General features: G+C 40.3%; 1 protein-coding gene across 1 annotated transcript in view; it reads left to right on the top strand.

Annotated features, from left to right (window-relative positions):
* Nucleotides 1–11,986, top strand: part of gmds (GDP-mannose 4,6-dehydratase) — a 186,200-nt gene extending 174,214 nt beyond the window's left edge. Inside the window, exons 10-11 of the mRNA XM_031282365.1 lie at nt 9,807–9,875; nt 11,432–11,986. Of these exons, the coding sequence (XP_031138225.1) occupies nt 9,807–9,875; nt 11,432–11,494 (132 nt within the window). The 3' untranslated portion in view covers nt 11,495–11,986. The remainder of the gene's footprint in view (nt 1–9,806; nt 9,876–11,431) is intronic.
* Nucleotides 11,987–12,217: the final 231 nt, after the last annotated feature.

Genomic DNA, 12,217 nt, shown 5'->3' with positions numbered 1-12,217 from the left:
CATCCAGATGTGTGAATGTGCGATATTTTCCTCTTCATTTCTATAAACTTCACACATTAAAAGATTATCCTTGGACGTGGACACACACACACACACACACACACAGAAACACACATTTAGACCTCAATTAACGGCCATAAATCGACGCCCTCCTCCCGTTATCTTGACAGTAAACGCCTCGCGTATACAACCACGTGGTGGGCTGCGGATCTCTCTCGCTGCCAGAGCCTTCTGGGCACTTAACACTATCGGCAGTTAGATCCAGCCGCTCGAGTGTGTTTGGAGTGTGTGTGGAGTGTGTCCTCAGCCGCGTAAATATTTATCACACGGCTCCCCCAGGAATTTTAATGAGCACTGATGGAGAGCAATCAACACAGCAGAGCCCAGAGGCGAGAGAGGAGACGAGGAGATGAAGTGTAGTGACAGTTTGTGATGGGATGTTTCGGCTTTTTAATATCACGAGTGGCTTTCGCCATCTTCCTGTGGAGATTCACACTTTCCTGCTTTTCTGCTAATTGCTTCTTGTTGTTTTGTGTGTGTGTTGTGTGGTGTCCTGCGTCAGTCTGTCTGTAAATCGAGATGTTTAGCCTTTAAAGATTTGAGGATGCCATACATGTCTGTGGTGTGTGTTTATGTGTGGTGTGGTGTAGTGTACATACTCATCAGTGTGACAGGGCCACCCTTCAGAGGTCACTCAACACATTGTGTGCAGGCCAAGCTGCATGGGGAGTCAGGGAAGGAAACCTGAGCTATAACTCACACAGCGTTCTCTCTCTCGCTCTCTCTGTCTGTCTCTCTCTCTCTCTCTCTCTCTCTCTCTCTCTCTCTCCCTCTACCTCTGTCTCTACCTCTCTCTCGCTCTCTCTCTCTCTCGCTCTCTCTCTCTCTCTCTCTCTTTTATATATATATATATATATATATATATATATATATATATATATATATATATATATATATATAAACACACACACACACACAGGACCTGACCTATGGCTGAGAGTGCCTAATAATTGTCTTGGATTCCTAAAGACACAGCATCTGGTGCGTTATTAGCTTAATGAAAGAATTAACATACAATCAGTGATTTGTGTTGCTAAAGTCTGTAAACACACAGGAACACAAACAGTAAACCTTTTCAACCTCCATCATCATAAATCAAAATCAAACACACAGAACCTCATTTAAAATTCTATTGAGATGCCAGGATTTCTTAAGATGTAATAAACCAGGCTAAATGTAGAATGTAGAATTTGATGGAACGGATAACATGAAGTCTCGGGTTTACATATTTCACTCGGTGTAAACATCATACAGTGTCAATCAAGAGCTGGAACAAGCTGATGCAGAGTAACTGTGATGCTGTCATGCAAACAATACCATTATTTTTAAAGCAACTGAAGGGGTAATATAAGAGAAAGAAACTGAATTTTAAGATGTTAAAAATGTAAAACATTGCCTATATCGATTGTAACATTGAACTCTCTCTCAGTTCAACCCAGTGAGCTTCATTACATTGATATAGTTCCAAAGCAATCCAAAAATATAAATACAAATGCAATATGATGCATTAATAAAATAAATGTAACTGTAAATCAGTCACTACATTTATCACAGAAGTCTCTATCTCTTTTTCAATTAGCACAAAAAGACAAAATGGTGATTACAATATAATCTGTTGATCAAAATATGTATAAATCTATCTTATGTACGTTACCTTGTAGTATACTGATTCCCAACCTTTTTGGCTGGTGACCCTTGAAGCGAAGAAATGTCTACTCTCGACCCTTTATCACTTGTTGCATAATGTGTAAATATATTATAATAGTGGCTATTAGCTGTGGGATGTTACGTCTCAGATTGTTTGATTTGAAGAGGTTTGAAGCCCTGAAGAATTTTCAAAGAGAAAAGCAAATTTTTTAGAAAAGTTTTGTTAAAAACACAGTTTTGTCTTCGTCTTTTCTGTCTAGTTAATCGTCAACTTAATAAACTCAGTTAGTTTAATCGTCAAAGAAACACTGTTCTGATGTCGCGTTTTTGAAATGCACTTCCTGTCTGATTGTACAAATACATTCAGTCAAATTCAAATTAGTTATTTGCATTATCATTAAGCATATTTTGTCAAAGCATATTGTACAAGGTTTGCACTAAGTAGAATAATTCTGGATTTTAAATAACATAGACAACCATTTGTATGCACATTACCACATAAGTCTCTTATTTCCTCCCTCCAGCTGAAACTGGGGGCCTTTTCTGCTTTTAAAGTAAGTCGAGGCGATGCTGGTGGAGGTGCCTTAGAAATTGGCCAGTGACAGATTTGTGACTCTGAGCCTGAACAACTAGGAGTGATGAAGCCTTTTCTTTTTTTTGCTGGGAGTGTGTCCCGACCTGCACACACTTATATCAGCTCACACACCTGGCCGCGCGGTCAACACAGCTGCTTCCATGTTCCTGCAGAAAGGCAGCAGCGACGGGGCTCTGGAGGGAGAGTGGATTTTTCCTCTTTGTGTCCCCATCGCTGTCGTAATGGCAAGTCATGCTGGGTATAAAAAGCTCAGGTTCAGGGTTGAGTTCTTCCATCAAAACCCCAGCGAAGTGAAAGGTCAGAGCATCTGGGTCTGGTCGGAACATCTGGGTCTGCTGGGGGACATGGAGTCCGTGGGCTCCAGACTCTCACAGCATTCTCGGCCGCTTTATCTGAGATTCTTTGACGTCTCTGTATTCACAGCGTCGTGTCCACTACTGTACAAATACCAGAGACGCTACTGGACTTCCAAAACCACATCATAGTCTCCCAGCATGCACTCCTCAGAGAGAGAGGGAGAGAGAAGAGAGTTGTTTTCTTGAGAACCTTTGATGTGTCTCCCATAAGTGTGTGGGTTTCCAGTCGGAAGAAAACGAAATAAAATTAGGGACATTTAGCAGTTTTTCTTCCTTTCATCACATACAAGTACTGTGTGTGTGTGTCTGTCTGTCTGTCTGTCTGTCTGTCTGTCTCTGTGTGTGTGTACGCAGCTACATGTTTGTGTGCGTGCCCCTATGTGTTTGGAGGTCAGCCCCGGTGTGCCGTGTGATTTATGGAAAGGCCTTATATTGATACCAGAATTCCTTTGCGTTAAATGCCTTCTCTGAGTGCCTTTTACTGCCTGTGTGCTTCATGAACCATGATCACACTCTATTCGTCTCTCACTGTTACATTTCAAAAGATTATTTTTTATGGCGTCTTGTCTTTAATAGGGTGGAGAGTGTCAGGAAAAAGCCAAGAGGGAGAGATGGGGAATGATAGGTCATGCAGTTAGCGAGTTATGCCCTCTCTCTCAGCTAGCTTTTGATAAAACAAAATATTCAAAAAGTACTCCAAACCAAATGAGAAAATAAGTTCTTAGCATTGTCTGATCTGGTGCCACATATTGCCAAGATGACATTCTTTGTCCATGCCTTCCAAGACAATTACAAATGGCAGTTACAGAGATGATTTACATTGATTGTTTATTTATGTTTTAGCACAAAACCTATTTGATTAGAGTTAGGGTATAGTCTATATCCATGAAGCTCCACTTCCGGGATTTCTCTCGTTCTGCCAGAAATTCCGCCGGATGTCACTCTTTTTGGATGTTTCGTTACCTTCCACTTTCTTTTTAGTTGTGATTCTAAACTCCGGTGGATTTCTGAGGACTATGGTTAACTGCTCCTCAGATCTCTGCAGGGTAAATCCAGACAGCTAGCTAGACTATCTGTCCAATCTGCGTTTTCTGTTGCACGACTAAAACAACTTTTTAACGTACACGTTCCACCAAAACAAGTTCCTTCCCGAGGCTATTTTGCAGCGGCACCGTGGCTCCGCTCGGCGCTTAGCACCGCCCATGACGATTATGACTGGTTGGTAGAAATGCCAATAAACCAGAGCATGTTTTTCTATTTTCACCCGTCCTCAGCCAACCGTTATCTCGCTGTTAAGTAAATGAAGTCAGGCGATTTTTCCGCTCTGAGTTGAATTTTTTTTTTTTTTTTTTTACTTAAGGTGTTCAGGTTATCCGGCAAAAAAATGAGAGGCGCTCAGCAATGCAAAAGCAGTATGTAAAACACTTTACTCTCATTGAAAACAGTAACAAAAAGCCGCCCCAGGATGCTAAAACACACTGTCTGATCGCGGCCTCACATGTTTTCCAGTATTATTACAATGTCACGCTACTTTTGCCTTTCCTTTTGAGTGAAAAAAGTCATATTCCTCATGGCAACAAGAGGTCCTTTTCCAGATAGCGTAAACATAGGTATTTTTTTTGCACTCAACAAATTATCAGTGCCATTGTATTCCCTGTCAGAGTATTTTTTAAAGCAATTATTGATTTATCTGGTCTAGGGAGGTGTTCACATTTTTTACTAAAGAGGTAGATATTTTAGATTTATCTTAAAATATGGACTTAAAATGAACATGTTTCAACTTCCCAATATCACCAGGAGAAAACCCAGGCCACTAGCATGACTATAGCTCTCATTTGTCCCAGTTACTGTAGATGATAAGCCACTGCAGTATTACCACAACTTGAATAGCCATAAAAAGTGCCCTGGTTGATTTATCAGTTCAACCAATTAGCAAGTGAAAAAAGGTTCATTGGAAAATAGTAAAATGTACACAATTCTCTACATGACAACAGTAGTAGTAGTAGTAGTAGTAGTAGGTTCCCAGTCGGAAACTATATGTCTACGGCATAGACTGTATAAAACAGGTCTATGGTCGGAAATGTCAACTCTGAAAGATATAACGTTATTTGCTCTATGAAAGACATTGACAAAGACGAAAACTAAAGACATTTATTCGATCATTTTATTTTATTTTAGTTAGTTTTGCAAACGGAGATTATAGTTTTAGTTAGTTAGTTTTTATTTTTATTTCAGTTTACGACAATGTTTTTTCCTACCTAGTTTTCTTTATTTTGTTCGTTTTCGTTAACGATTATAACCTTGTTTCCCACTCTTAATTCCTACTCGTGATACACATCAGAGCTCAGAGACTGTGATGCTCGCTCACAGGCCTGTAACATAGTCTCAGATGGTGAGTTGGCGTAGTTCATATTGTCATTTAATCTCTAAAAATGTCTAATGCTCGCAGAGTGAGGGGCACATTTTGTCACGGCTAATCTTCGGCTTACTTCTACCAGTTGTTGTTATTATCACTGCTGCATATTTTCAGACATGGGCAGAGCACTGCTTTAAACAGGATGTACCAAAACGTTGGGTTTGGTTCCAAATCGGATCCATATGAAGATTATATTGTGCCCCCATCTGTTAGTAGTTCGTGTTGAATTATTTGCTACATGCTCTGTTTGGGGTGAGTTCACTTGGCCGCATAACGCTCTTGTTAGCAGTTTGGAAGCAGCTTTTATTCCACTGAGCCGCACTCTGCAGACGGATCTACGAGGGTGAGAATGTCTGTCACCTGCAGAAATCCTGGTTGAGAAAGACCAGGCGCGGGATTAACTTCCTAGATGCTGAACTGTGTGGTTGTCTGCTAAGACGGCAGACTTAGCAGACAAGAGTCTGATTTCAACAGATGTTCTCCTGCCAAGCTGAGATGGAGATTTCAGAGGCCAGGCATGACGATGATGATGACGAAGATGATGATGATGATAATACAAGGCACGTCTCTGCGTAATTCCTGTTAGCCCTGGGTATCATTTGAAATGTTTCGATATTGGTGCAAATACAGTACCAGAGTTTCGGTAAAGAATTTAAAATTTTTGGAATATCTTAGTTTAAGGAATTATACATTTAATAAAGTACGCCCGACATCTTGGTGTTTAATGTCTTTGCATAAATAACATCAAAAATGATATCTGATCAAGAATACGTAACAAAAAGACCAATTTGACGGAGGATCTGGTGTTAACTTTCGATACGTGACACTCAAAAAGTATAGAGGTTCAATGCTCCACGCTACTTTGTGGGTCCAGGTCTCTCAATGATTTGTAGCTGGTCAGCAAAGAGAGCAGTCAGCTGGATTTTTACCAGTGGTGAAGTCACAAAAACGTGATTAATGTACAGGTAAAAACAATGATCATCTTTCATGCGGTGAAACTTTGCTACATTAATAATTGGTAATGATTTTCTGTGTCTGTTTTAGCACAGGGTTTACTAAAATGAGGGTTCTCGTGTCTTGATCCCTCAGCCAATAAGCCAATTTATGCTTTCCACATTCGCGTGGCCACAAAGGGTCCTTGTGACGTAAATATCGTCATCTGCCCATGACCGTGAGAGTCGGTGTGGACCAGCGTGCAGCCAAGTTTGTAGTCTGGTTGTGTAATCTTGTACAAAACAGCATGATGGCACACAGCTAGAATAATAACTTCTCCATCTCCAAACACAAGATGTGTCGAGAAAACACTCTTTTTATTGGTTGCCCATGCAAATTCACTGGTTAAAGCTTGGCAAAGGTGTGGTCGGGTTAGTTCAGTCGGTAGAGCAGGCGCACATATATAGAGGTTTACTCCTTGACGCAGCAGCTGCGGGTTCGACGCCGACCTGCGGCCCTTCGCTGCATGTCATTCCCCCCTCTCTCTCCCCTTTCATGTCTTCATCTGTCAAGTGAAAATAAAGTCCTAAAAATGCCCAAAAAAATAATCTCAACTAGAAACAGGAAACACATTCTTGAGTCACTCTGGCTTCAGTTGAAGTGAAGGAAAGACTGATGGCACCTTGACTCGGTGCGCCGACAGTTTTGTTGTCATTACTTAAAATTCCTCATGGCGGTGACAGAAACCACGCACTACAGCTTTAATCAATGAGACACTGCATCACAGCTTTGAGTTTGTTACAGTTCATGGGATTAACATATGCACACAGACACTAAACAAAAGTCAAAACTTTCTCTGACAGACTCGTATCACATAAGACCCGCCCTCTTGGCATTTAGTAACCAATCAACAAGGGACATAAAGAAAACGTGGGACACACAAATCTTAAAACAGGTTTAGTTTCTAACAAAAAATAGTCTCAGTAACACTTCAGACCAGCTTCAGTGTTCGTGACGAGAACACTTGATGTTTCTTTTATGCCAGCTACGAAATATTCTCCATTACAAACCCTAATCAATATAATTATGAGGCAAGTGGATTATTTAATGTAATTGTGGAGTAAGTCACCCTATAATAATTAGATTCAGCTCCATGATAAATTATGTCTCATTGCTGTAGGTAATTAGTCTGAAAATGTTTCCAGTTATGGTTTCAGAGCCAAAAATGGATGTGAGTAATGTACAGAGCTGCTCACATGAGAAAGAGCTGTTTGTGCTGCCGTTACAGACGGAGGAGAAAATGGGCTTTCATCTGCTGCTGGGCTGCCTGTATGTGCACCATGTGAAGTTAAAAATAAAAGGACCCAGAATTGAACCGCGTTTTCAAACTGAGCAGCGTCCCAGCCTGAATCGGCCTGTACTTGTTCACTATGTGTGTGTTCAGTGTTCTTGCCTTTGTGTGTAATCAGAAGAGTGTGATTAAGCGCCATGGAGCCTCTCTTGAGATGTGGGTCCCTGCTCTCTAAAGGGCTGAACTATGCCAGTGCTGCTGTGAGCGTTCCTCTGTAATAAGATCACCCAGAAAAGACATTTTCAAGAGGTTCAACGTCAGATAAAAAACACTGCTGGGCCCCCGGATAGCTCAGCTGGTAGAGCGGGCGCCCATATATAGAGGTTTACTCCTCGATGCAGCGGCCCAGGGTTCGACTCTGACCTGCAACCCTTTGCTGCATGTCATTCCCCCCTCTCTCTCTCTCCCCTTTCATGTCTTCAGCTGTCAAATTAAAGGCCGAAAATGCCCATTTTTATATTTGGCCGACTGTGTACTTCTGGTCTCGGGCTGTTTTTCATGGTTTTGGTTAAGCATCTTAGTTCCAATCCATAGCATCCAATATTTTAGACAAAAATGTGCTTCCACTTTCTGGCAGTAGTTTGGGGAAGATAGTTAAAACAGGTTGGTGTGTAAGAACCATCCAACACCTTTTGGGATAACCCGGGTCTTCATTTGTAGTACAGCTTCGATTTCCACCTGTTAATAGCATCACTGAAACAATAGTCGGATGGATTGGATAAGGCCGTATCATGTTTTCTATTATTTTCCCCATAATAACTCAGTTTACATTCTTTCATTTACTTTGTGAGAGAAGCCACAGTGGTAAGGTCTGCCTTGTTTCAATAGTGAATGAGACTATTTCATTTCATTTATTGTTCATTTAATAGGGACAAATACAGTCCTGCTTATAGAATTGCACAACAAATATCCACTGCAGTGTATCACAGCATTTATAGCTGCTGCTAATTTCCAATACCCGTTTCTAGAAGGGCTTTTAAATTAACAAATATAAAAGATGTTCAGACAACAAACATACATTCTCTTGAATTTATAGAAACAGAAGTATGACTCTCCGGTAAACTAATATATACTATTCCATGCAGTTGCCATATTTAGGTTCTTTGGTTCACCATGATGGAGAGTGACAGTGAAGATTTTCAATGGAGATGGCTTTACTAAATGTTTGTTAATGAAAAGGACAAGATAACTGCTGTTTTTAACTTTCTCTGCCGGCAAAGTTCTTCCAGTTTCCACGTGGTATCTCCTTAGCCACCGTTTCCCCATCATGTAGTTGCATTTTTCAGTTACTGTGTGGCTACATGCATATACTCTGTAGCTACACTGTAATCCCTTAAAGCATTACTATAAATCAACGTTAATGCTCTTGTGGCTAAATTGAAGGAAATCCCTGCATCCAGCATCCAAAATATTGTGGAAAGCTTTCCCAGAAGTGTGTAGGCTATTATAGCACTGCCCAGTGGGTTCTCAGCAATCACATGTTGGTGAAATGCGTGGGTGTCCACATACTTTTGGCCATACAGTGTGTGAGACCAGCACATATTTTTTGAGAAAGCTCTAAAAGCAAAATAGAAGTCTTTGTTAACCTTTAAACAAAGGATTTTCTTGGAGGATTCATTCATTCTGGAATTAGCTGCAGGATTAAGAACCATAATCACCACAGTATCAGTTAATTGAAAAAAGGAGATTCTTCAGTATCAGGTTTCACTACAACGCTTTATTAGACCCCTGGAGGCCAACATATGTGATTCTGATACAAACATAATACAGATGATGCCTGAGAGAACGAAAAAAAAATCCCCCCAAAAGTTAAGATGGAAATAGAAGTGGGAGAAAGAGAGAGCCAGAGAGAGAAAGAAAGGGAGCTTTATAAACATAGAGGACGTTTTTTTTTCTGTCTCTTTGGTGGTCTCAAGCAGGGTCTCGCTGGATCTTGAACCCGGTGCAAAACACAACAGGGGGGGAAATGAGTAAGGGGTTGAGGAGGTAGGAAGGGTGAGTGGGGGGTCCTGGGCTGGGGGTTACACCACCAGAGTCCCACAATTCATCATCCTCTGGCACCGACGGGGGCTGTCTGGACAGATCGGTGGTGGGGAGCCGAGAGGGGGGATTGATGGCCAGCAAGACTCTGTGACCTCCCTTTTTCCCCGAGAGAGGAGATAGAATGTGTGTGTGTGTGTGTGTGTGTGTGTGTGTGTATATGTGTGTGTGTGTGTGTGTATATCACCCTCCATCCCTTGCATCCTGTTGAAGACGTCAAGTTTGGACATTGAGTTGAATCCAGTATGTCTTCATGTGAGGACGACACATCAGCTGGCTGCAGGGTTCTCCTCATCAGATCAGACATGACTGATGATTTGTTTGTTTTTCTTCCCCCTCTCTCTTTTTCCCTCTCCCTGTCTCTCTCACTCTCTCTCTCTCTCTCTCTCTTCTTTCTTTTTTTAACAGGACTTCCTGCAAGGCGACAGCACCAAAGCATATCAGAGGTTGGGTTGGAAGCCAAAGGTTACTTTTGAGGTGCGTGTCACATCCGATAGAGCTGGACGACGTGGTTGAAGTCAATATGGGCACATGAATGAGTATATTTTGCCACACAAGTACAGACATGGAATGATTTGATGAGACATAATTTAGCCACAAGCGGGACAAGATGAAATACCAAAGAATATTTTTGAAGGATTTCTAGCAGATGAAGAAAACAATGGACTCTGCTGGAGATATAAGTGTCTGAATCTGTATTTCTATATGTATCTACATATGTAGAAGGTGGGTGGGTTAAGCAGATTATGTGGGTGGGCTAGTGAGATGAAGGATATTTCTTGTGTAGTGAGTGAGTGTCTCCTAGTTTTGTGACCAGACTACAGAGGTCCATGTAATCCGCACAAGAAGCAACTGAAAACCAACAAATTAGCACCAAATGCAAGTACAGGCCTACTTGTATGTCTTAGACAGTAATCTGATATGAACCTACTGTATGTTATATGGGAAGGAATATGAAATTTCTTCCTTTATTGGAAAAGTTTTTAACCAGAACTTCATGATGGACAGCATGGACTTTAATAAAAATAACAAACCAAAATATGTTCCAATATATTTCAAGACATGGCAAAGTTATGCAAAGCCACATATGAACTGTGTTGAACTGTATTTTAGTTTTTTTTAATGATCTCTATTTACTATTTGCTTGTAAGCCTTAATATAGACGACATAATTAAGTAAAACAATAACATGATATGTTCATATACTGTTGCGGCCAAAGGGATAACATTTTTGGGTATATATGATGCCCCTTTGATACTGGTGCCAAAATTATATTTTTCTGCGAAACATAAACATAGTTTTCTTTAAAACAAACAATCAAAAAGTGTGGCCAGAATAGCTCAGTTGGTAGAGCAGGCGCACGTATATAGAGGTTTATGCCTCGACGCAGAGGGTCCAGGGTTCGAGTCCAACCTGTGACAATTTCCTGCATGTCTTCCCTCTCTCGCTCTCTCTCCCCCCTTTCATAGCTGTCCTATCCATTGGAGGCAGAAATACCCCAAAATATCATCTTTAAAAAAAATTTAAATAAAAAAGTTCTTAAATGTTAAAAAGTTGTATTAACACAAGCAGCAAAAACAAGAGAAAAAAAGTATACAATTGCCAACATTTTGAATGAAATCAGGAAATAAGTGATCAAAGAAAAAGCAAATAAGACTCAGAATGTGACCTAACTCTCAATGCCAGTTTTCGGTAGGCCTACTTCACAGTTTTCCATATTCTGTGCACTGGACATGTTTTGGTCGGTGTCTAAAAAAACAAGGAGGTTTCATCATCATTCGTCATTCTAAAAAGTACATTTCGGCAGAAAGTCAACAAATGATTATATTGAATTATTGCTGATACTGAACATTGTTGGCATCGTCATTAATGGCAGGCCTACTATAAACCACAATGTAAATATATTTAAAGAAAGCATTTTAATTACAATCAGTTGCTTTACTGTGTTTTTATTAAGAGATGTATGTCATTAAAGATGAATTGTCAACCTTTTCAAAGTTAGGAAACTAAATGTTAACGTTGTCCCTCTGCAGGAGCTGGTGAAGGAGATGGTGGATGCGGACGTCGAGCTAATGAAGAAAAACCCAAACGCCTGAGTCCGAATCAGTCAATCCACCCGGGACGGGAACATTTTAGCACTCCTGTGTTCAGTGAAAGGAACACATATTTTATCTTTATGATTTTGACCAAATGAATTGGGTCCTTTCTTCTTTGTTGAGGTTTAACTTAACTTTGTATTGCCTTTGTGTCTTTTGTCTATTTCTAACATCATGTTATTTTTTGTTTTGTTATCACATAGCAGAGATGCCTTTTATATTTCCACACTGATCATGTCATTATTTATATAGATGGCAAGTTTGAAGGGTTTATGTATGTCTTTTGTTTTTATTTTGAATTGTGGTTGAATTGATTTAGATGTCAAAGTTGACGTTCTTTCTGTCAGTGGAGGAAATGGTAGAATATATAAATAAATATAATAATGAAGATTTGATAATTTAATGGAAAATAGAAATCAACGGGGTTAATTAATGGTCTGACATATAAATGAACAAATAAACTGTTTGCTACAATAAAGACTGGTCTATTTATATATTGTCCTAATCTTTGTCTGAGGCTACGCGAAACTGTGATAAATGATGTAAGATGGAGGTTTAGGGGACTTCCGGTTTGGCGATGTAGGTGTGAGACGCAGAGCAGGGGGGCTGTCACTGCCCGATGTGAGTCGAGTGCAGATGTGAGTCGCGCATGCGTCACTTTGCGACAAGTAGTCTACAAGATAACGAGTATGACTTCTGTAATGTCAATACAGTAAAATGGAC

This window comes from Sander lucioperca, chromosome 11, assembly GCF_008315115.2.
Source record: "Sander lucioperca isolate FBNREF2018 chromosome 11, SLUC_FBN_1.2, whole genome shotgun sequence".
NCBI classification, from domain to species: domain Eukaryota; kingdom Metazoa; phylum Chordata; class Actinopteri; order Perciformes; family Percidae; genus Sander; species Sander lucioperca.
Note: the sequence above shows the minus strand (reverse complement) of the source record. Positions and strands in the feature narration are given on the sequence as shown.